The 26,979-nt window shown below is 31.0% G+C and overlaps 1 protein-coding gene across 2 annotated transcripts; it reads left to right on the top strand.

Annotated features, from left to right (window-relative positions):
- LOC119668577 (hemocytin) lies at positions 1-24,951 on the top strand. 2 transcript variants are annotated; one of them, XM_038078130.1, is made up of 42 exons: positions 1-332; positions 4,456-4,563; positions 4,760-4,798; positions 5,840-5,866; positions 6,184-6,216; positions 6,269-6,343; positions 7,860-8,116; positions 8,183-8,342; positions 8,409-8,536; positions 8,604-8,699; positions 8,756-8,953; positions 9,013-9,176; positions 9,230-9,387; positions 9,456-9,610; positions 9,672-10,274; positions 10,564-10,792; positions 10,851-11,737; positions 11,800-12,049; positions 12,113-12,439; positions 12,508-12,824; positions 12,914-13,290; positions 13,370-13,541; positions 15,278-16,311; positions 16,374-16,638; positions 16,695-16,785; positions 16,839-17,091; positions 17,149-17,628; positions 17,708-17,996; positions 18,069-18,246; positions 18,307-18,608; positions 18,671-18,770; positions 19,788-20,194; positions 20,255-20,738; positions 20,869-21,071; positions 21,156-21,466; positions 22,044-22,334; positions 22,433-23,423; positions 23,489-23,704; positions 23,765-24,220; positions 24,281-24,433; positions 24,497-24,600; positions 24,669-24,951. In XM_038078130.1, exons 1-42 carry the CDS (start codon positions 253-255, stop codon positions 24,801-24,803), a joined length of 11,583 nt encoding a protein of 3,860 aa, XP_037934058.1. In that variant the 5' UTR covers positions 1-252; the 3' UTR covers positions 24,804-24,951. The 2 variants fall into 2 exon arrangements, with proteins under 2 accessions (XP_037934058.1, XP_037934057.1); XM_038078129.1 differs by having other exon boundaries at positions 5,834-5,866.
- The last annotated feature ends 2,028 nt before the right edge of the window (positions 24,952-26,979 follow it).

The following is a 26,979-nucleotide window of genomic DNA, read 5'->3' as shown; positions in this document are numbered from 1 at the left end:
CGGATTATTGTAAGTTCTTCATAAATTGGGAATCGATTGTGATATAGTGTAGTGAAGAGTTTGTATATGCACTGTCTACAAAAGGATTAACTTATTTGGATAACCCAAAGGATACTTGCTAAAGGATATTTGCCAAAGGATATTTACTAAAAGATATTTACATAAGCATATATGAAAGGATAATGTGTTATTTAAAGTGATTTGAAAATAGAATTTATTTTTGGTGAATTATTTGCAAGGATAATCGTTAAAATGCGAAAAGTAAAATTTATATTCTTATTGGTATTAATCGGTTATATTAATGCTGATGTTGGTGATAGTGGAGATACAGAGTAAGAAAAAAATATTTAATATATATCTCTTATCAATATAAGAAAATAAATTAGCTTGTCAGAGAAGAAGGAAATATATTAGTGAAATGTTAAATAAATTAAAAAGTATATATATACACTAAAAATAAAATAAAGATCAAATTTTTTGAAAGTGATTATATGTTTGAGCATATAAAAAATAAGTACAGTAAAAAAAAAATAATGTCATGTTTTCAAAACAAAAATTATGGAATAAAGGTTTTGTGTAGTGATATGTTCTACATTTAATATATAAGCTAAAAAATATCTATTGCCTGTAAAGTGAAAGAAATCTTAAATCTTGAAAAAAAAAAAAATAAATAAATTCTTATCTTAAAATATACCGGAAACTAAATGCTAGGAAAACAAAATAATTTAGCATTGAAATTAAAATAATTTTTATATCAAATTAAAAATAATGTTAATAATTATTTAATAAAAAATATATCGTGCATATAAAAATGTATAAAAATTTATACATTTACATATTTATATAAATTGTGATTTATGACTAAAACATTAAAAATTATATATAAAATATTCATTCAAATTTTTATTTGAAATAATAATAGCAAAGTGATATGAAATAAAATAAAATAATATATTGATAAAATATTTTAAAACATAATTTAAATTTTAAATTATTGTGACAAGTCCCTAAAAATATTCAAAATAATTTTAAAATCTATTTGATTTAATTTACTGAAAAAAAAACAACAGTTATTTAAAATTTTTATTATCGAAATTTAATCACGAATTTTTCAATATATTATTCAATATATATACATATATATATTAATATATATTAGTTTTTTTTCTATACTTAAAAATTTAACTTATTTATTTTTTTATAGAAAAGATTAAAAGAAATTAAAAGTGTGTATACTCAAAATAAAAAATATTTTAAAGATTATTTGATTACAAAATAAATACTTTTAATATGAATTTTAATTTGAAGATATAAATTTTTATTATATCTTAAATGTGTAAATGATATGTTAATCGCTTCTCGCCCTTATGGCTAAGATCAAAGTGTAATATACCTATGTGTAAATGACATGAGAAGTACTTTATAGTGAAAAAATTTTGAAGAATAAAAAATAAAGCTTAATTAACTAATTTCATGGACTGATCATACATACAGTTGTTTGGAATACTGCTAATAACACTTTATCAATAGTTTTTAGAAATACTGCTGGTTATTTATATACTCTAAGGGTACTACTCCCGATATTTGCAGTCAACAAATTATTAGGTGGTTCGGAAAGTAATTTCGTTTTTTTGTTGATTAGTTCTGGCCTTTTCTGTTGAAGTACATCATTCAGTTTGTCTAGCTGATTAAAGCAAACTTCCAAGTTAATCGTTGTGTTATCTGATAAAAGCTCAAAAAAATGAATCCTTTAAAATCCCACCAAACCGATTGGTAAATATCGGTTTCGGAAAAAACGAAATCACTTCCCGAACAACCTAATATATAGATCCAATTAAATAAATTCATATAAGTTGAATTAATAATTTTTAAAAACTTTACAGAAATATAATAAAACAACTCTATAATTATGAATTGTAAAATAATTAAAAAAAAAATAAAAATCTCACAATTATTTGGTTATACCGTGTTTATTATATATAATTATACCGCGTTTATATTATATACATATAATTTTCAATGTGCAATGTTATTATAATAATAATTAATTATATTATACAATAATATATTAATAATAATAATTATGATAATTAATTTATTTGAATTTTATTGAAAAATCAATGAACACCCATGACTTATACAGATAAAGGTCTAATAAAGGTGCCGAAAATTATTAGATCTTTCATCAATAACATTATTACAAGACTTTACCTTTTATTCATAAATCTTATACTCTATTGATCAGTGTGAAAACAAATAGATTCAGCAACATCCGTCCGTTTGTATATCTATCAGTGTCTAAGTATTATAATTAATAAAACGTTGAATAGATTAACAATAGATTGAAAGAAGTATATATTAATAAATGTATAATAATAAATGTATAAAATTTGTAAAGAATATCGCGTAGAGGGTATTTACTATTCTGCTTAGTAAGTTTTAATCCTTCTCATTTTAGTCTATTGAATTTGAAGTTGAAGAACAATACAATCTTGACACACTTACTATCGTTATCGGTACCGAGTTGTAAATAGTCTTAAATTATATTATATATTTTAATTTAGCTTCAAACACTACTATTCACCAGCTAGAAATTGTACAAAGCCAGGCTCTGAGAAGACTTTTCAAAGTACTATGGTGCATTAGGACGAATGATGTCCTCATGGACATCAAGATTGATCTCTTAAAAAATACATAAAGGATAGAGCCCTGAAATTATTTGCGAAAACTGACAGACTTACCAACACCGCGTTATCAAATCTCAAAATGGTTACAGGCTCCTCGGGGAGGTATGCAGATCTGAGGTCAATTATTGCTTAGCCTGATGAAGTGATAAACAATAATCTAGTCAAGATGTAAAGAGGGGTTTTGAAAATACCTCAAGTTAAGAAAGATTATAAGTGTTTAGCTCAAAACAGCTTCAACATAATAAACAGAATAATAACATAAATAGTAAAACATCCCCTCTCTGTAACTTGTAGTATTTCTGTTTCAGAAAGTATATCTTTCGGTCTTGTTAGCTTATTTTAATCTCTTCATCAAAGCTAAGCAATTTAGAATATTAAATTGAGTTTAGGTTTATTGCATACTTTCATAATCATTATTTTTATACAACGAATACAATTTCATTTGAGTTGTAACAAGGTTAATTGTGTTCAGTTCTACCAGGTCACATCAGACTTTGAAAATCTACAACTTTCCATCGAGTTATACTATATATGCTATTTCTTCAATAAAATTGAGATCGCTATATATATTTGATGACATAAAATTATTCATATCAATTTTGAACAGTACTGATATTAGTGAAGACATTATATAACCTTGTTACCAAAATGTTTCAAAATAATCAGAGATTTCTACTCCTTTGCAAACTGCTTATTTTGTCTTACTCTATGGTAGTTTTAATAACTAACCAATTTTCAGGATAGTTCTTTGGAGATAGTTCTTATAAGTTTCTATATAACAGCATTTAAAATTCATATAAAATACATAGCTTTTTTCTCACATTAAAAGCATTTTTGGAAGCCAGCTGGATACTCTTAAGTCTTTAATCCTTTAATTTTTGGAAACAATAATACGCTTATTATTCATTCAGTCTCACGGTTCACAAAGAAGATTTCATGATAGTTGCTGAGATGAGATAAGTAACCAATAAATCTTATGTACAGAAAAAAGAGTGGTTGTTGTGGAACTTTCATTTATATCTGTCGAGTTAAGGATTAAAAGTATTAGGTAGCCTAACTAAAAAAGTATCTGTAGCATATTTTGAAGATTTGTTTCGAACTTTGTCCGTTCCTGGATCTCTGTTACCTTTGGCGCTTTTTAGCACATTTTTAAACAATTAGTAAAACCAAATAATAAATGTTAATAGTAAAATAATGAAGTTTTTTTTTATTTCATTGATAAATTTAGTGTGTTATAATGAAGGGGTCTATCATAATCGGGGAGTTACTTATAGAGGGACACTAAATGATCTTTAAGGCAGGCAAGATTTCTTGAAAAAAATTTAATGTTTATTTTTAACGACTTTTGGAAAATATATTTTAATAATTATTGTAACAAAATTTTAATTACAATATAAAATAATATAAAAAAGAATTTTTGTTGTTGTAGTTCGCTTCTTTTCGAAACGATTTTATTCTATTTATATGAAGAATAAACGTGAAATCGTAAAGAAATAAATTAATCCTTAGATAATTATTTAGTATTGTTATTTTAACTTTAAAAAAATGTAATTAGAGTTAGATATAATATAAATTTGTAATATAATATAACATAAATTTATTTACTTTCAGAGTTTTAAAATATTTCTGAAACTTTTAATTAATATTTCCTTTCGAAAATTGCGTATAATTCGCTTTAATAAAAACTAAATAAATTTTTAAGATTTCATTTAAAATTTTATTTTATTTATGGAATATTAATATCAAATATATTTATTTATATTTTAAGTCCTCTAAATCCGGCAGCTGCAGAGGAAACTGTAGATAACGAGCGAAATGAACGTAGCATTTTCGGATTTGGTAAAAGCAAAGAAGTAGTTGTCGTTCCGGTTGTGAGGTAAGAAAATGATTAATTATTAAAAGTATAAATGAAACTTAAACTGATAAGAAAATTATGAATTAAATAAACAGATTAAAATTTGCTTATAAAAATTATTCCATATAAATTTAACATGTAATCAAAGTTTAGAATTGGTGTGAGTGTGTGATTTTAATAAAGATATAACTACTAAAACATTATTTAAATTTTTCAGTACTGTCGACATAAAAGCTTCCGGCAATAGAAATTATGGGTATGTATTTACTTAATTTAAATTATACTTAATTAATAAAATTTTTTTAAAATAAAAAATTTTAACTTCTGAATTAATAGTTTAAAGATAAAATTTGTTGTATAAAAGTTGTAAAAAATTTTGGATTTTGAGTTTTAAAAACTTGACTTTCTAAGTCAGCAAATTCATTAAACTAAACAAAAAAACATTTTCCTGAATGAAAAGATTTTTTTTAAATTATTAATTAATTAAATTATATACGAATTAAAAAAAAATTTAAATTATATAAAAACAAAAAAAATTAAAAATTATATAGGAACAATTAAATTCAAATATATGTTTTTTTAAAACCATTAGTAATGGGTATGTAGCAATATCCGAAAGAGACAAAAAATTTAATTAAATAAAATTTAAATTTGTTTTTATATATATTTATTATTTAATCATTTTTTGTTTAAAATTGTATTTTCATCATATTTATATTTAAATAATTTTAATTTAATTTGATTTACTGAAACTACATTTATTTATTTTAATTTTATTTTTATTGTGTTTTACATAATATTGTGCAATTTTATTCCACTCTGATTAATAATAATTATTTATAATAATTAAGAAAAATATTGTTTGATTAATTAAATTTGAAACTAAGTTTATTCAAATCAATTTTATTTTAATTTTATTTGACGAAGTATTGTGCAGTTTTAATTAAACTCTTATTAAATAGAAATTATTTAAAATAATTAATGAAAATACTATATTCATTATATTTAAACTTGATTTCATTTTATATAATATTGTATAACTAATTACTATTATTATAATATTATAATATTATATTATTATATTAATATATTAATTATGTTATAATAATTAATATTATAATTATATTGTAACTTTAACTAATTATATATTATTTAACTTTTCTTATTTTTTTCTTGTATTTATTATAAATTATTGACATTGTTTAACATTAATAAATTGTATAAATTCTTTAAAAGAAGTTAAAAAATAAAATAATAATTATATTAATTTTTAATTTTAATTACTTTTTAAATACAGTGGCAGCAGTGGTTATGGAAATCCTGGGTAGGTTTCGAAAATTTTTAAACAATTTATTTTTAATAGTTTATGTTAAAGAAATTTTAAACTTAGCAATAATATTTATAAGTTTATATAAGGGCTTAGGTCGTGTAGTTAATACATAAAAATAAAAAAAAATAATGAAAAATAATTAACAATATTTAACACAAATTTATGTGTATTTTTTTTACGTTTTTGTGTGCTAAATAAATTAAAATTTATTAAGTTATTATAGTAAACTAAAAAAAATTATTGTAAAATTGTCTAAAAACAATTAATTACTATAATAATTATGTTAATTTAAAAACTTGTTTACTTTTTAGATATAGTGTCAGTACTGGTTATGGAACTCCTGGGTAAGTTTTAAATTATTTTTAATGAATTTTTTTCAAATATTTACGGTTACAGTATAAAAACATCCATTGGTGGCTATGGAGGAAGTAATCCAAGCGGTTATAGTATTCAAAGCAGTTATCATTCCAGGTATGATTTTAAATGTGAAGTATCTTTATATATATTCTATAGTATCTTTATATTCGCTCTTCGATAAAAGCTAATATGTCAGATGTTTATTACAACTGACTGAATAATTCGGCATTATGAGAGAATTCGATGAAATTTTTTTCCCCAAAAGCCATTGTTTTTAAATTTGTAAATAGATAACTATCGCGTTGGAGTAAATCTATTACAGTCGGTGAATGTGGAAGTGGTGGTGTACGTCATTAAATATATTTCGATCAATTTTGTCTTTCTTTATTAATTTTATTTTCAAACATGACTAATATTCCTGTCACTTTGTTCCTTCTTTGAGGTAATCAATCGTGATTTTCTTTTGTGCGTTCTAAAAAACAAAAATTGCATCCATTCTATTTCGTTTGCTTGTTTGTTTCCAGGGTGTAGTCTGGTGTCTTTCTTATTTATACAAGCAAATATTTGGATTTATCATTGACACTAAGTCAACCATCTTTTAGTCGATTAACTGCATAATCGACTTTCGATAAATGCATAATACGACTCTACAGACTTTAAGTAATACCCGTAGATCCATTAAGGTTGGATTGAGTCTCTTTAGAATATTTGAAATTGTGGGAGGCGTCAGACAAGGAGATTTCAAATTATCTGATTTTTTCAATTTTGTAATAAAAATCAACAGCTGCAGCACAGGTGCATCATTGCAATGGCGCAGTATTTTACAAATATGTCCAGTTCCTAAGCTGATGACAACGGCATTATTGGACGTCAGACTGAGATGTTATTGCTTTCTTTGTTACTATCGAAAACGAATTTGCGTTTATAGGCATAGTGTTGGATGAGAGCAAAATATCAGGAACTAACAGAAATGTACGACAGGCTACTGGTTGCCGACTATACTTTTGAATCAGCCAAAGACTTTATTTATTTAATAAACGCTATAAAGAAATAACAACGATGTTAGCTTGAAGATCAGACGAAGAATTATTACTGCCAATAGGAATTGCTTACTATGGAATCAGTTGGTACTGGCGACCCGAAAGAATGTCCTAATGTTTGCTCAACCTACCTATGCTTCTGTATGTCGCAGAAGCATAGACATTATAATAGAATAATAAAGCAGTACTGTGAGCAGTATCAATTCTATGAGCTGGCAATGACTACCGCAATCAAATCACGTACCAGCTGTACGAGCTTGATCTTGATATGGACATAATGTAGCCAATTAATATCTAAAAGTTTTATTGGCTTGATCATGTCGTGAAAATGGATGACTGTACTTCAGTAAAAAACTTGTTTGTAAAAGCAGTTAAAGGAAGAGGACGTAAGTGAAGAACCGACTTATGGTGGAACAATTAACTTGAAGGAGTACACGCACCTCCAGCAGCAGCGTTTGGAAAGAAATTTGCTTTTTTAAAAATATGTTGGAATATATTAATTTACAATATGTATATGTATATAAAATTGAGTAAAGTAATAGATAGATAGATAGCAGTTATGATAACTTTCAAAATTTTTTTCTTTACAGTTACGGTCAGCCATTCGGAGCTGTGAAGCAAATTCCTTATTCTATGAATGTGAGGCAAATGTTGCCTAATTTTGGCGCCTGTGTCGCAATACCACTTCCGTCCAACGTTCATTCTGAATGTCATGGGAACCAATGTCAGGTAACATGTCCAAATGCTTACACTTTTCCTGATGGTACAAAGTTATTAAAAATCAACTGTATTGGTGGCTCATGGATTATACGCGATTCTAAATTTACTACAGTACCATCATGTCAAGGTAGGATTCAAAAAAAATAAACCTTATTGTTTTCTGCCTTATAATATCTGTAACATCTCTTTGAAGCTGTTTGCGTACCTCCATGTCAAAACAATGGAATTTGTATATCGGCCGGTGTGTGTAAATGTTCAGAAAATTTTATGGGACCTTTTTGTCAGACCAAAAAATCCGTTTGTTATGGTAAACCACCAATACCAAGTAACTCTAAAGTCAGCTGCAGCAACAAGTAAAACGACATAAATTATTACTCTATTTGAAGTATATATTGTTAATTATCATATCCTGGTTACAGTGTTTGTAATGCTGAGTGTCTGCGTGGTTTTCAATTTCCGGATGGTAGTACCGATACAAAAATTGAATGTCAGGGAAATCAATGGATTCATACAAAATCGGGATTAACTAAGCCGCCAGATTGTAAACGTAAGTTGTAATTTTCTTTGTGATGAACAATTTATAAATCTGAAATTATGATGAAAATATATTTTAGCCTCTTGTACGCCTGCCTGTGCTAATGGTGGTCAATGTATATCAGCCAATGTCTGTCAATGCTCCAAAATGTACCGTGGTGATCACTGCCAATTCAGTAAATATATATTCTATGTATTAAAGCCATCCAATTAAATTAAAATTAATTTGAAGGTATTAATGAATGCAGTGTCAATAAGACGAATTTTAATGGCGAATATAAATGCTCTTACGACAGTAAAGAAGCGAAGTGCATGTTTAATTGTCCAAAGGTGCCGGGGTTAAAAGTTCAGGGCAATTTGAATATCGAATACAAATGCAAATATGAGGTAGGAGCGTTTTATCCAACTCCAATACCCAAGTGCATATACCGTAAGTTGCACTAAAAACTAAACGATATAAATATATTGAAAGCAATAATAACTTTTTAGCACCTGGATACACGATAAATAAGGGAAAGACATCCTCCCACTTAGTAATGCACACTGGTAAGACTGTAAGTGGAGGCGGTGGAAGTGGAGGTTACACATATTTAACTGAACGAGAACGCATTTTGGCCATTTTAGCAAAATTTAAGGAATACGACTCTCGCAGTGTAAGTTAAAAAATGTATTTTTTTAGTCAATATAAATTCATTATGACTTTCAGGAGTGGTGGTCATCAGAAGAAAATTTAGTGTCGTCCAGCAGCTATTCTTTATATACTACTGGAGATGTGAATGTTGTAATAGACAGAGCGCCTAAACCAGCCATTTGTACTACATGGGGTGGAATAAATATAAAAACCTTTGATGGTTTAGTATTTAAGTGCGTACTATTTGAAGCTTTCAATTACTCTAATATTTCTAATAATTTTATTTCTTTTGCACTTATAGAGCACCTCTTTCTTGTTCACACACATTAGTAATGGACTCAGTTGATGCTACTTTCGATGTAACGCTGAAGGCATGCCCATATGGATCTGGTTATGGATGTGCCCATACATTGAAAATCAATTGGCAGTCTGTACAATATATTTTGGAAAGCATAAGTACGTCTTTTACAATCGACTATGAAATCAATATTACAATAATTCTGCTTTCGTATAATAGATGGAACATTGAAACTTTCGACTCGTACGAATGTGTTGCCAATACCAGTGCAGGTAGTGGGCATGAAGGTATTACCAGTAGCCGAGCACATTCAAATTCACTTGGAATCTGTTGGCGTCAAAATCGATTGGGATCGCCATCAGTACATAGCTGTACATGTTAGTCCAATATTATGGTCTAAGGTTGGTGGTCTTTGTGGTTCATTGGACGGCGATTACAGGAACGATTTAATGTCAAAATATGGAAAAGTAATGGAAACAGTCAAAGCCTTTGCAGATTCTTGGCGTGTGGAAGATAAGTCTGATCTGTGTGTTATGGAAAATAGTGCAGAGCTCGAATTTGGTTCTTCCAAATGTGCTTCAGATAAACATCAAAAAGCTATTAGTATATGTGAACGCTTATTAGCGAATGAGAAACTTGGCGATTGTATCAAACTGTTCAATTTCGAAGCACTACTGAAAACGTGTGTAGATGACTATTGCAATTGTCCAAACCGTGAACATCCCGAAACGTGCAACTGTGACGCAATGTCAATGTTAGCAAAAGAGTGTGTCTTCAAAGGTGTTAAGTTGGAGCATGGTTGGCGTAATTTGGAGATATGCCGTAAGTGTGAAGTGTGATGCTAGTTTATATATAATTAAAATTAAATGATTTTACACAGAAAAAATATTATTTACTTTATTTTAATAAATATATAATATATGTAGTATATATAATATAAATATATTATTATGTGCAAATATATATATAAATAAGATTTCGCAATCGATATACTAAATCTATTATAATGCATTGAAATTGATAAAAATAATTTTATTATGTTAATTTCCTCATTGTCTATATATCATAGGTATTATTAAATATTAATTATATTGGATGTTATTCATATTAGCGATTAGCTGCAACTATGGGCGTGTCTACTTACCTTGCGGTCCAGACGTTGAGTCAACATGTGACTCAGCTCTTGAACCAACGAAAGGCAAGTGCAATGAAGGTTGCTTCTGTCCAGAAGGTACTGTTCAGTATAAGGATGCATGTATTACGCCTGAACTGTGTCCCTGCGTTATCCGTGGCAAGGAATTTAAACCAGAAGATGTGATTAAAAGAGATTGCAATACTTGGTAAAGTCGTTTATTTCAAATATAAAAAAGCATTTTTTAATAAAACTATTAATTTTAGCACATGCAAAAATGGTAAATGGAAATGTTCAGATGAGAAGTGCGGTGCGCGCTGTGGTGCTATTGGTGATCCACATTACCAAACATTCGATGGCAAACGCTTCGATTTTATGGGAAAATGCAGCTATTATTTGCTTAAAACACCAAATATATCTATCGAGGCTGAAAATGTGGCTTGTTCTGGCGTTATATCTGAAAACCTGAATTTAGCTGTCACTAGCGATAATCCTTCGTGTACTAAATCTGTGACCCTGCATTTTGTACTTAATAATGGAGTGGCTACAACCGTTAAAATTAATCAAGGCTTTCTAACACTCGTTAATAATAAAGAAATAACAAAGTTTCCAAAGATTTTAGGAGCTAATGAAGTGCTTATACGTCATGCTAGTTCCACATTTTTAACAATTGATTTCCCGGATGGCTTACGCGTGTGGTGGGATGGAGTTTCACGTGCTTATATCGATGCACCACCAAGTTACCGTGGGCGTACTGCGGGGCTGTGTGGTACGTTCAATTCAAACACGCAAGACGATTTTCTGACACCTGAAGGTGATATCGAAACTGCTGTAGAGCCATTTGCTGACAAGTGGCGCACGAAAGATACATGTGATTTTCTGACTGATACTACAACAGGTCCACACCCTTGCACTGTTAATGCCGAGAAACGTGCCGAGGCAGAAAAATATTGCGCTTGGATTACTGAAGATATATTCCAGGAGTGTCATTGGACTGTTGAGCCAGAGCAATACTATGAAGATTGCTTGTATGATGTCTGCGCGTGTAAGGATGAATTAAACAAATGTTTCTGTCCAATTTTGTCCGCATATGGTGCGGAATGTATGCGTCAGGGTATTAGAACTGGTTGGCGTATGACAATCAAGGAGTGTGGTATGTAGACAGTATCAGTAATAAGAATATCAAGAATTATTAACAAATTTCATTGAGTTTAGCTGTTCAGTGTCCCGTTGGTCAAGTGTATGATGAGTGTGGTGATAGTTGCACACGTACATGCGAAGACTTAGCTACGAAAAACACCTGTAAGAGGGAATGTGTTGAAGGTTGTCGTTGTCCACATGGTGAATACTTAAATGATGAAAATGAGTGCGTGCCACAAAAGAAATGTCCTTGCACATATGATGGTATGGTTTTTAAGCCTGGCTATAAGGAAGTGCGTCCTGGAGAAAAGTTTCTAGACTTGTGGTATGTGTCGAATGGAGGTATATTTCTTTTTCATATAAAAAAAATTTTTTTTTATCATTTCAGCACGTGTGAAAATGGAATTTGGGAATGTGAAGATGCAGAGCCAGGTGATCAAGAAAAATACCCACCGTCATCGGAGTTGCGTGCAGAATGCGCCAATAAGCCATTTGCCAAGTTCACCAATTGTGTGCCAAAAGAACCAGAAACTTGCAAAAACATGCATGAATATAAAGAAGATTTGGAAGATTGTACACCTGGTTGTGTATGTATGCAAGGTTATGTTTATGACACGACACGAAAGGTTTGTGTTTTACCTGAAAATTGTTCCTGTCACCATGGCGGTAAGAGTTACAATGATGGAGAAACAATAAGAGAGGACTGTAATACATGGTGAGTATTTGTCTGTGATTTGACAATTACACTTGAGTTCAAAAATATGTTTTTTATTTGCTGATCAGTGTCTGCCAGTCTGGAAACTGGAAGTGTTCGTCGAACGGGTGCGAATCTACCTGTAGTGTGTGGGGCGATTCGCATTTTACTACATTCGATAATCATGACTTTGATTTTCAAGGAGCCTGTGACTATGTACTTTCTAAAGGTGTAAACGATCATGGTGACGGATACACAATTACAATACAAAATGTACTTTGTGGAACAATGGGAGTAACGTGCTCAAAGTCCGTTGAAATTAGTTTAAGTGGTAGCGTGGAAGACACCATAACATTAACTTCAGACTCAACGTACATGGAAAATCCCAATAAATCGGCCATAAAAAGTAGGTTGAAGATCAATTTAATAAAATAGTTACAAAAAAAACAAATTTAATTAATTTTGTGTGAATACAATTTAATATAATATTTGCAGAACTACGAGATGCAGTAAATGCCAAAGCACAGGGTGCTTTCCATATTTACAAAGCCGGCGTTTTCGTAGTCGTTGAAGTGATTTCACTAAAATTGCAAATTAAGTGGGACGAAGGCACTCGTGTGTATGTTAAGCTAGGAAACGAATGGAAGAACAAAGTTAACGGACTCTGTGGCAATTACAACGACAATGCAATGGATGATATGAAAACTCCATCGCTGGGCTTAGAGACGAGTCCACTTATTTTTGGTCATGCATGGAAAGTGCAAAAGTTTTGTGCCGTACCAACGCAACCAATTGACGCATGTAAAGAACACCCAGAAAGAGAAACGTGGGCTCAACTGAAATGTGGTGTACTTAAGTCAGCAATGTTTAAGGTAGATACTCATAGTGTGTCTCAGCAGCACACATATTCAGCATAATCCTTGAAGTTAAAATGTTACAATTTCGTTTCAGGATTGCCATGCTGAAGTGCCAGTTGACAAATTCATGAAGCGTTGCATATTCGATAGCTGTGCCTGTGATCAAGGAGGTGACTGCGAGTGCCTGTGTACAGCCATTGCTGCATACGCACACTCCTGCTCACAAAAGGGCATCAACATAAGGTGGCGTACACCCCACTTCTGCCGTAAGTGCTCATTTCATTGCATTGCAATTCCACTGCACATGTTGCACCACATGCTGAAGTGGCAGGAAGAGACACGTTTCCAGAGCAAATCAATGTTGTCAATAATTTATTAGCGAAAATTATCACATTGGGCGGTGACATTTGCATATTTTTGCTTTTACTTTAATTTGCGTTTAGTTCGGTTAGGAACTCTGTCTACGCTCATTTCTTGCAGATACTTATTCCCTTATTCCCCTTTCCTAAACTAACGAATTTCTGCATTTTCAATAATCCTAAGAGGATTTGTAGATGTAAATGAAATGACTGTGTGCAACCACTTAAAATTTGATAAATCATGAAGTGAAGTTGAAGAAAACTTAATTAAAGACGATTTCTCTGTTAGATTTGTGGTTGAAAGTTAAATATTTTAAAGGTAATTAGCGTTTATCCAAATTGACGTTTAATGGTTTTAGGTCTTACAAGAGGCAAAAGTAATTTAGAATTTTTTTAATTGCAAATTACATTTTATAGAAACATTTTGGTTTGAAAATCGACTAAATAGCTAATCAAGATAAAGCGGAAGTAATAAAAAAGAAAGGTTTGAAGTGCACCTTATTAATTATTTATTTTTTGTGTCTCCTGATATAATCTTTCCAATCTGAAATCTAAAAATTCTTAAATCTCTAATCTTTCTTAAAAGATTTAATCGTTTTAAACAAAATCGTAAAAAAATTGTCTGTAGAATACATGTATTGATTTTTGCATATCCACTGATGTGGATTGGTGCATTGATTTGATGAAACATCTGTTTTTACCACAAAAGTGATTATTTTTACTAAATTTAATTATTGCATTGCTCCTATAAGTTTATATAAAACTTTGCTAAGATGTTTTTTATTTTTCAGATAGTCAATATTAATTATACCCCTGCGCTTTGATGTATTAATTATAAATCATATGAAATTATTGCCTTAATTCTATTCCAAGTTGTTATTATATTTCTATTTTTGAAACCAATTTTCCTAATAAAATCTATTTCTTTTGTTTTCGTTTGGAATTCCCATCAAAAATTTGTGATTATAATCAGACTAAATACTGGGATTTATTGTTCGCCAACATAGCAATTAATTTCAAGATTTCATTTTCGATCCACTGTTAATAAGTGTCAAATTCAAACCTTTATCATTATTCATAATTTTTGAACATGAACTGATTTAACGGACTAACGTACTATTATTCTTCCTAACAATAGCCGAAGGCCGCAGTATCCAGCGGTATATCTTTAAGTGTTAGTTTTTAGTTTTATAAACTTAATATTAGTATAGATTAATAAAAAAAAATTCCTGAGAACATTTTTTGTTCAGTTGATGTTACTTTTAATAGACTGAAACCGTGTCAATGAAAGTGCTCTATGATGTATAATTCATCATCTATTTTTATTGACAAATTTACTATCAACAATCAATCAATATGGAAAGCACCAAACTTTCTATATGTACCTTCTGAAATCACTGTTTAAATAACTATATTATATTTCGGATTATAATATATATATCCTCAACTTTTTGGATATAATATCGATCGTGCTATAATATAATTCATAATATATGTTAAAACTTTTTTTTTTTAATTAAAAATATTTTATTACTTCTTATCTGGAGACGTACTACTTATAAAATATTTCATAAAAATCCTTTCATATTTTATCTCAATCTTAGTATAAAATAATTGCTTCAAAAAAAGAACTTTTCTTACAGCAATGCAGTGCGATCCTCACTGTGCGGAATATAAATCCTGTACGCCTTCCTGTGCATTGGAGACATGTGACAATTTCCTCGATCAAGGAATTGCTGAACGTATGTGCAATAAAGAGAACTGCATTGAGGGATGCTACATTAAACCATGCGAGGAAGGTATGATCTATTTGAACGACACCTACAAGGAATGCGTACCAAAATCTGAATGCAAACCCGTTTGCATGGTTAAAGATGAAATAACTTATTACGAAGGGGATGTAACATATCAAGACGCCTGTGCCACTTGTCGTTGCTCCAAAAAGAAGGAAGTGTGTAGTGGTGTAAAATGCGAGAAGGAACTTACAACTAACCTGCCTATAATTGACGGAACTACTGAAAAACCTATATGCACTGAAAATCAGACAAAATGTGTACGGGGTTGGACTCGTTGGTACGATAAAGATGCCGATAGTTCGAATAAAACTACGCGTCTAAATGATGAGGAAAAATTACCGCGCTATGATAGATTGGAGAAAATATATAGCAGCTGTGAGAAAAAGTATATGAAGAAAATTGAGTGTCGTGTAGTTAATACGCATGAGTCATCCGATTACATGGACGAGAACGTATTTTGCAATTTACGTGAGGGCTTGGCTTGTGTTGGTCAGTGTCACGATTATGAAATCCGAGTTTTTTGCGAATGTGAGGAAGCAGAGACAACAACCGTCGCTCCAACTGAAAAGCCTCTTATTGGTAAAGTTTGCGACACTCTTATAGCTGAATATAAAGAATTTCCGGGTGATTGTCATAAATTTTTGCACTGTCAACCTTCAAGCGTAGAAGGCAAATGGGCCTATGTGGAGAAGACTTGTGGAGAGTTTATGATGTTCAATCCAACGATGAATATTTGTGATCATATCGCTACAGTGCAAGGTATAAAACCAACTTGTGGCGAACCTACTCCTGAATCACTTAAAGAACAGAAATGCCCAGATGGCACGGAAATGTCAGATTGTGCTAACCAATGTGAGCACACATGTCACCACTACGGCATGGTATAGTCAAAATCTTTGTTGCCTTCCACAAAATATAAATATTATTTTTTCTTAATACATAGATTCTCACAAAACGTGGCTTGTGCAAAAAGGGTGAACATTGCAAGCCTGGTTGCGTTGATAAAAATCGTCCAAACTGTCGTGGAGAACGGAAATATTGGCGAGATGAAAACACGTGCGTTAATGCTGATGAATGTCCATGCATGGATAAGAATGAAGACTACGTAAAACCGCACATGCCCGTGATCGGTGAATGGGAAGTGTGTCAATGCATCGATAATGCTTACACTTGCGTGCCAAATAAAATTGAGCAGACAACCAAAACTCGTGAGTACTTCATTATTGCGTATATTTGTTTAAACTAAGCACTCCATTATTTATAGCACTCACTAAAAACAACACTGTCTATCCGGAAATTGAGTATGTTACTGTTCCTAATACTGTGACACCACCATTACACTGTGCGCCTGATAGGTACGTGATTTTATTTTAATAAACATTATTCAGATTAATTGATTCCAGTTTAGATTGAAGGTTATGATTCAAGCAGATGAACCATTGCCAGATACCGTCTTTAATGCCAGCTCATCATTAGGTCCCAATTATGCTCCATACAAAGCGCGTCTGTATAAGAATCCCCAGGAAAAAACTGGTAGTTGGTCACCTAATATCAATGACCAAATGCAATACTTACAAGTAACTTTCGAGGAACCGGAACCGATTTTCGGTGTAATAATGGCTGGAAGTCCTGATTTTGATAATTACGTGACATTATTTAAGGTTTTTACTTGAGATTAGTATATCATTTCCAAATAATATATTTGTTTCTTATTTTAGATACTTTATAGTTATGATGGTGAGGTGTACCATTATTTATCAGATGAGAACGATAAACCACAAATGTTCAATGGACCGTTGGATTCACGTGAACCAGTGCAAACTCTATTCAAAATTCCAGTGGAAGCAAAATCAGTACACATTTATCCACTAAAATGGCATGGTTCGATAGCAATGCGTATAGAACTTCTGGGCTGTCGCACCCATCTTGAAACCACTTTAAAAATCGAATCAACTACATTAAGCTATGTCGAGGCAACAACTACACCGCCGGTAGAATTTGAAAAATACACAGAATGTATAGATAAAATGGGCCTTGAAAATGGACAAATGAGTCCAAATCAAGTAAAGGCAAGCAGTACTTTGCAATTCTTGCAATTACCGAATAACGCTAAGAAACCGAAACTAATTGACTTGCTTAAGCTATCTTCTCCGGTTAGCTGGAAGCCGGTGGCTAACACACCAAATGAATATGTTGAGGTTAGTATTTCAAAAATGAATTAGTAGTTAATGCATTGCTTTATTTTTATATTATTTTAATTGTAACTTTCTTCTACAGTTCGATTTCCTAGAGCCACGCAATATATCTGGTTTTATTACAAAAGGAGGTTCAGATGGTTGGGTTAGCGGATTTAAGGTTCTTTTCTCTAAGAATAAGAAAATCTGGAATAAGGTACTTGCAGTTGATGGCACAGCTAGAATATTCCCTGGCAATCATGACTCAGATTCGGAAAAAACTAATTTTTTCAAAACGCCAATCTTGACACAATATTTAAAAGTTGTGCCAGCGAAATGGGAGAAAAATATCAATCTACGTATAGAACCATTAGGTTGCTTCCATCCATATTGTAAGTATTATAAAGTACATGGTTAACTTAGTCGCACGCTCTACCGATTTCATCTGTGTATTTCATTTACAGTGGAACTTGAAAAAAAAGCTACGATTCTTGACAGACCTCACAATAAATGTCAGGTCTGCGATGGAATTATTGATTCAACAGGGAATGATGAAGAGTGCAAATGTAAGGATGGACTTTTCTGGGATGGCAGCATTTGTGTAAACCAAAATTTATGCCCTTGTGTAGAAAACTATATAACGTAAGAATGTGCTCCTATTTGTGAAATACAAAAATTAATGCATTTTTATTTTAAATGAAGCTATCCAATCGGTTCTAAATTCGAAAATAAGGTGTGTGAGGAATGTGTTTGCTTATTAGGTGGACACGCAAACTGCAAATCTAAGAAATGCCCACCTTGTGAGAAAAATCTAAGACCAATTATGGGTACTGGTTGTTTCTGTAAATGTGAACCCTGTCCTAAATATCAAAAGTTATGTCCATCAAGTGGAGATTGTATACCAGAACTGTTATGGTGTAATGGTGTTCAGGATTGTGCTGATGATGAAGATGATACTTGCACTAAAAAGATTCCACCCACAGATGGAACGCAGAAAAACGAAAGTAGGTTTATGCTTATTAATCTTTAAAAAAAATTATGTATTTGATATATATGTCTTCAACAGCTGTAGTTATTACATGCCCAGAGCCAGTTTGTCCACCACAAATGCAAATCAAGATAACTGAGAAAAAGGCAAGGAAGATGTCAGAAATGTTTACTTCCACGTAAGTTAACTTCAGATTTCACAGTCTACTAAAATTATTTATAATCTTAAGCAACATATTTTCATTAAAAATATTCATTAAACAGATTTTAAAGTTAATTCCTATCGTTGTGATATTTTTTAAATATTTTTGTTGAAACTGAGACTTAACACATTCCTTAGAAAAGAACTAATATTTCGTCGCTAGGAGCCTAAGAACGATTTGGTTTTTAATGATGTTGCCACATGTTAAATAAGATTTCGTCATTATAATATGTTATCAGAGATAAAGAGATAACGACATCACTAAGGTGTTCAAATTGAGGATAAAATCTGTCCACACTTTTTAAAAAAGTCTTTATTACATTAAATAGCTTCTTCGCATTATCTTCCTAAAAACTCTTCATTAACTCATTTTTACTCAATTCTTAAAAATTTGTTATTTTTTACAAATGGATATCATGATTGGATAACATGGAGAACAATGGATAACATGATTGCAAAAAGCAGTACACTGTAAATAACGATTACAGAAAACTATGTAAGATAATAAAGTGCTGACACATAGAGATATATATAAAATTTTTTGAAAGAGAACAATTTTGGATCATTATAATTTTCTGAATTCATTTCAAATTGAAGAATCTTTCATTAACTAATAATTGGTATAATAATTAAGCCATTTAAATAAGTAGATTTTGAGTTATTAAATAATTTTTAATTAAAGGTGCTTTGAGATGCCCCATTTTTTTCTCCAAACATTTCTTTTCGGTTCTTGATTTAATGCAAAGCACCCTATAAAAATAGTAATGAAGGTCTTGTATGGTTGGCTTACGTTTTTAACATATACAATATTCTACTAAACTCTATCTACATTTTTCGAGTCTACGTCTAAAACTTTAAAATTGGGATCAACATGGGTCCGAAAAATTGATATCTATGTTAATTACTACATCAATAGATCTTAATTATTACAAAACATTTTAATTTATATATAATTTTTTTTGCCTTATTAATATTTTTTTCCATATATATCTAGTTATTCAAAGAAATTTACTATGATTAACGACGGCAACAAAATAACAAAGACTAGTGTAGTTACTAAAACTCAAGAATTTTTGCCCATGCCTAGTGATTCGGTTGATATGGTAAAGGAGGAAATCTGCGCCGAGTTTACTTGTATACCCATACAAATTATTGACAAAAATGTATCAGTGACGTGCATGGAACCAAAATGTCCAAATAACTATGATATTGAATTAGATATGTCCAATGCTAAGCCCGGAGACTGTCAAAAATATTTATGTGTTTTAAGGCCGAGAAAAGATGATACTTGTCAAATAAGTGGCAAATCATTCACCACCTTTGATGGTACCGAATTTAAATACGATACATGTAGTCATATTTTGGCACGCGATCTAGTCAATTCAAGTTGGGTTATATCGGGTAAGTGTTATACCAAAACCAGTGTTCATATAAAAAGTTATAATCTTTCTACTATTCCAGTACAACTGCATTGTACCGATAAGACACGTAAGGTATGTCGCAAAATGGTAACGATAAAGGATGCGACGGCGCCTGCAATATTGACGATTTTGCCAAACATGAAACTTAATTTCAATGGCTTTGAATATAGTGTACAACAACTGATTAGTTCACCAATATGCAAAGCGTCCTTTGATATTTCACAGCTGGGCAATACTGTATTAGTGGTATCACGTAAACATGGCTTTTGGGTGCGGTATGATGATATTGGCTACATTGAAATTGGTGTATCATCGAAGTACATCAAAACAGTTGATGGCTTATGTGGCTATTATAATGGAATTTCTAGTGACGACAAGCGTGCACCGGACGGCACTATTATGCCCACATCAGTTAAGTTTGGTGACAGTTGGTTTGACAAACAAATATCAAAGGAGGAATGCTATCCACAAGTTTGTCCAATGGATTTGCAAAGGAAAGCATTGGCCTTGTGCAATACTATTAAGTAAGTCCAACCATTGTATGCTTAAATGCAGAATAGAATCTACGCATTTGCCAAGTGCATTCTGCTGTTTTTGTTGTTATCCTAGATAAAGCTTGTAAATTATTTTTGCTAAATAAATGCGTATTTATAGACATCCGACATTCGTAAAATGTGGTAAATCGGTCAATTCGAAGCAGTTCGTTAGCAAGTGCATGGAGACCACTTGTGAGTGCCTCAAGACTGAAGGTGATGCAAGTGCCTGCAAATGCAAAATTTTGCAAGACTTTGTCAAAAAATGCTTAACTGTTAATCCGAATGTGCAGTTGAGTACATGGCGTGCAGTGCATCAGTGTGGTATGTAATCTATATACACGAACAATCCTGTCCACAATTGTCTACCGAAATATGTGCAACTTGCTTTAATTTTTTCCCTTACAGAAACTTCATGTCCTGCTCCGTTGGTGCATACAGATTGCTATAAACGTCGATGTGAGCCTTCTTGTTCCTCATTGGGCAATGATGAGTGTCCGGTTTTGCCAGATGCCTGTTTTGCTGGTTGCTACTGTCCTGAAGGTACTGTGCGTAAGGGTAAGGACTGTGTACCCATTGTTGAGTGTAAAGATTGCATATGCAATTCATTCGGCACTTCGAAATATTTCACCTACGATCGGAAGAGTTTCACATTCAATGGCAACTGCACGTATCTGTTGTCAAGAGATATTGTGCTACCAGGAGTGCACACGTTTCAGGTAAGTGGGCAGTATATCAATTCTCTTAAGGACTTTAACATAACAAAAAACAAATTAATTTATGTTTAATTTAATTTAAACTTAAAAATTTATTTTGCAACTAAAAATAATTGAGTTTATATGTAAAGTCTATATACATTGGATTTCCTGAAAATTTCAGATATAAAATATGTATATATATTTCACAATTTAAGCTTCACTATATAATCCAATAAATTTAAATTAAATTACTTATATAGGAGTTTCGATATAGAGTTTTCCATTTTAGTTGAAAGAAATGAAAGTAAATTAAATATTTTGTTATGATATATATCTTTTGCTATCTAATAGTAGTTGGGAACAACTATTAAAATTGATAACGTTAAAAGATATAAGAGGTTTTTGATAGGAATTCCGTTTAAGAGAAGTTATTAAATAATATTAATGAAGCCTTTTTTCTTGGTTTATTAGACTTTTAAAATGTTTTTTATATAATAATTGTCAATTACTAATTTCGTTCATAATTTCTTTATAGTCCCTATATAAAACAAAAGCATTTCTTTAATATTTTCTTAAAAAATATATTTTTCTGGATTAGGTTTATGTGACTATGGATGAATGTAAAAAAGTGGGAATAACTTCGTTGCCGGAGCACACAAGTTGTGCAAAATCCTTGCATGTGCTCAATGGAGATCACGTCATACACATTCAACGAGTGCCAAATAAGCCACTAGTACTCCAGGTCTTTATTGATGGTTTCGAAATAAAAAAACTACCATACAAAGACAGTTGGATTAATTTACGCGAAGTTAATGGAAAAGAATTGGTACTGACATTACCAGAATCTCATACTGAATTGACAGCTGCTATGGAAGATTTAGTTTTCTCTGTAAGCTAATAAATATATAAATAAATTATAAATAAACTCATTACATTATATTTTTATTAAAATAATAAACTAAATATCTTCAAATGAAATCTGAATAGATTGGTGTACCAAGTGTTAAGTATGGCGGCAAAATGGAAGGTTTGTGTGGTGATTGTAACGGTAATCCTGATAATGATCTACAACAAAACCCAGCAAAGAAGAAGAAGGGTAAACCAAGTAAAGACTTGGTTGATGTTATAAAAAGCTGGCAAGCTGATGAACCAAAATTGGGTCTCGAAAATAATGAATGTTTGAGTGAAGATGTACCTAAACAAGATTGTATACCACTACCACCGGAAAAAGATCCTTGTATGCTCTTGCTCAATGAGGACATTTTTGGTAAATGCAGTATGATCGTTGATCCATTAGTATATGTATCAACCTGCCAGCAGGATATGTGTAAGCCAGGTAATAATCAAAAGGGTGCCTGTGATATGCTAAGTGCATATGCCAAGGAGTGTGCTAAACACAAGGTTTGTGTGAATTGGCGACGACCAGATTTCTGCCCATACGAATGTCCAGCTGACATGCTCTATGAACCTTGTGGCTGTGCCAAGACATGTGACACTGTTAAAAAATTGTCTGAATTTGATGCAGTTAATATAAATACGAATGAAGTGATAGAGACAGTGACCATGGAGGATGTATGTGCAACTCAAGGACGCTTTGAAGGTTGTTTCTGTCCACCAGGAAAGGTTTTAGATAAAGGAAAATGTATTGAACAGAAAATGTGTGTGAAATGTGATGATTTAATACATATGCCAGGTGATAAATGGCAAAAAGATAAATGCACGGATTGTAGTTGTGACAAGAGTGGCAAAACTCTTTGTGTGGAACAAAAATGTTTAGTAGAGGAAAATATTTGTGCAGAAGGTTATAAACCACAAAAAATAGTAGTAGATGAACAGTGTTGTCCACGATATGCTTGCGTACCGGAGCCAAAAGTACCACCATCTAAGCTATGCTTAGCACCTATAATGCCTATTTGCGGTCCTGGACAATTTAAGAAACAGAAGACTGGTCCTGATGGTTGCCCACAATACATATGTGGTAAGATAATTTTAATGTTATGAGTTAATAAAATTGTTACTAATACATTGAAATTGTATCTGTAGAATGTAAGCCGAAAGAGGAATGTGATAAGTTGGTTCCACCAAAAGAACTTCAACCTGGTCAAAAAGTAGTTCAAGAAGAATTAGGATGCTGTCCTACACAAAAAATTGTTTGCGATAAAACAACTTGTCCAGAAGCGCCACAGACCTGTACTGAGAAATTCTTTGAAGTTACTAAATTAGAGAAACCAGAATTATGTTGTCCTGTCTACAAATGCGGTGAGTTTAATATATTTTTTAACTTTAAAATAAATTTTTATCATTAAAATATTTTTTTAGCTCCACCAAAAGATATTTGCATTGTACAATATGACTCACCTGAGGATTCTAAGTTTACTAAAAATGTGAATGAAAAATGGATCCATCCACACAACGCTTGCCTGCACGAACGTTGTACTTATGGACCAAATGGTTCAACTCAGATACTGTCAACTGAAGAAACTTGTAACACAAGCTGCCCACTTGGCTTCACATACAAGAAAATGGATTCCTCCAAATGTTGTGGAGAATGCATTCAAACGGAATGTTTGTTTGAATCTAAACTACACAAGCCTGAAGAGGAATGGAAGAGCGCCGATAATTGCACTTCTTACAAATGCATTCAAAAGGAAGATATGCTTATTGTAAATTCATTTAAAGAAACTTGTCCAGATGTAAGTAAGTGTCCAAGTCATTTACTAATCGATGAAGGCTGCTGCAAGTATTGCAAAGAAGAACCCGTTGTAGAAAATCAAAGTAAACTAGTAAATCATCTTTTCTGAAATCTGAAATAAAATATTTTTTTCTTTTTAACAGAAGACTGTTTAGCAATTTCTTTAGCTGATACCGAAACAAGGAATCTAATAAAGATCCGCATAGCTAACCATGGATTCTGTGTTAATACTGAACCCATTAAAGGCTTTACTGAATGCGTAGGCACATGCTTCTCTGGTGCGAAATATAATAAGAGTAAGAGAATAGTAAAATTTTGTTGCAATATTTCATTTTTAAATTAAAATTTATATTTCACAGATACGTTTACTCATGATAAGATATGTAATTGTTGCAGCATCAAATCGTATAAAACCATCGAAGTACCGTTGGTCTGTGAGGATGGTTTTAAAATTCCAAAGGATGTTAGTAGTTTTAATTTATTTTATAAACACTTACCAATAGTTATTAAATTTCTTTTTGTGCATTTTAGCTTGAAATTCCCTCTTATTGTGGTTGCTTACCATGCTCTGAATCAGTTGAGTATCAAACGGACCCACAGATTGATATACGTCTGCACCCACTACCACTGGCTCAATTAATAAGTAACCAAAATATCAAACACTAAAAACACTTAAGACTTGAAATTATTTTCCAATTTTAGAATTTTATTAAGTTCTTAAAATAATGGTTATATAAAGATGAAAAACAAACATGTAACTTATGATAGATCGAAGATAAAAAACTGATAAGAATAAAATGTGTATTATCTTACATTAATTTAAAAACAATAAAAAATGAAGTATTATTAATATCATTTAATTTATTTTAAAACAAAAGTCAGTTAAGTTTGTGAAGATGATTATCGTATAATGCTATTGAAATGAAAACACATTAAAGGACATTATCTTAATAGGTATATATAGGAGGGGCTACAATGCGTGTAACTCTTTCTTTCATAGTTTCAATAGACAGAAATTTTTTTCTATTAATGCAGATTTGACCTGAACTACGGCAGTAAATAAGGCAGATAGAATAACACTGACATGGTGTACTTGACTAGAAACGTCTTGGCTGACAATGCAGATTAAGACGGGTGCGTTTCTTAAGAATAATTCGGGTCGATTTTTTCCTCTTTAATCATTGATCGAATAGATATTTAATCATTGATAGATCTATTAAATATTTAATAGATATTGAAATATTTAAGAATTTAACTCGTGCCCTGCCAAATTTGAAGTTCAAAGTAAGTTTTCATTAGCCAGCTGACCCAAAGCCGTACTTGTCGTGTATATCCGAACTTGGAGGTTTGTTAGTTTGCTGTGAAAGTTTATTAACAAATTCATGTGCCTTATTATATTATAATGTAATCATAAACCAGCTATAGAATAATTGAATTAAGTAATTATAATTCTTTTTTTATATTATTTTTAATTTTTTTTTATTGTTATTCGCTAAATTTCAGAACTAATCTTTACATTATTTATGTGTGATTATTAGTTATCTACGTTTGAAATATTATACTGTTATATCTCATCACATCACACAGTGACAGTATCCGATCAAAATTCGATGTATTTTGAACAAAAGGAGATATTAAAATTAAAATAGAAGGCTTGGGTGCGCTATTAATTTATTATGTTGTTATTCCATTTGCACCGATTTGTTGGATATTTGATATATCAGTAAATCTCAAATATTATTACTTTATAAGTTACTTAATAATAAAATTATAATTTTGTACCTTTTATAAAGACATTTTGTTTTTTTTGTGCTTTTTAGTAAATTTTTATTTGATTCATATTCAAAAATATTATTTTGGATCATTCCAACATATTTTTTGCATGTCCCAAATAAAAGTCCATCAGAGAACTATGTGATTACAGTTTGTCTATTTCATTTATAAAATTTTATTAGTTTCGGATCAGTGCTAAATAAGTCATATGGGTTCGTGCCTCAAGTCCTAATTTGCAATTTTGATAAAATTTCGTAAAACTGCGGGCATTATTGCAGTTCTCTTGGGTTGCATACTAATAATTATTACAACAATATATTGGAAATGAAGTTTGCATATTAATTAACAAATCAATATTAAAATAAATTATAAGTCACAATCTAAATTTGAACACAGTTCATTTTATACTTTTAGATTTCATGCGGAAATAATAGTGCTTGAATATTGCACATCGATGAGAAACAGAGACTTCATTGTCTACACTTTAAACTGATTTCTAACGTTCGTTTTGAAGAAAGAAACGAAATTCTTAATAGTTTCTTCTTTTAATGACCAAAATGTTTAATAATAATTTTGTTTTCGAAACGGTCTAATTGGTCAATGGTTAAATTGTATATTATTATAAACAAATTTAGTTTTTAAAAAATTTTTTATTTAAGCCAATATTTCAACTACATTATATAGTCATCTTCAGGGTACAGGGTTCAGTACTCTGTCGAAATATTGGTTTAAATTAAAAACTTTTTAAAAACTAAATTTTCTGCAAAAAAGTTTTTGTTTAACAATTGCCCAATTACTGAGTTCTTAATATAAACTATTTTTTTCAATAGAGCGGTTTCTATCGAACAGTTATGGAATTGCAACAACAAACATTTTTTTTATTATTTTTAATCAATTGCTTATTTGAAATTATTTCTTATATTTAATTATTCGTATAAAATGTTTTGACATTGCAAGTACTAAGGGTTCAACTTGTGGCCCCCTAAATCTGAACCACAGAGTAAGTGTTGATTAGCCAACAGAACTAAAGACATGTTTGACTTGTACTGTTCTAACTTGAAGTTTTAGC

Source organism: Teleopsis dalmanni, chromosome 1 (assembly GCF_002237135.1).
Source record: "Teleopsis dalmanni isolate 2A chromosome 1, ASM223713v2, whole genome shotgun sequence".
Taxonomy (NCBI): Eukaryota; Metazoa; Arthropoda; class Insecta; order Diptera; family Diopsidae; genus Teleopsis; species Teleopsis dalmanni.
The sequence above is the reverse complement of the archived record's forward strand: the minus strand, read 5'-3'. Positions and strand labels throughout refer to the sequence as shown.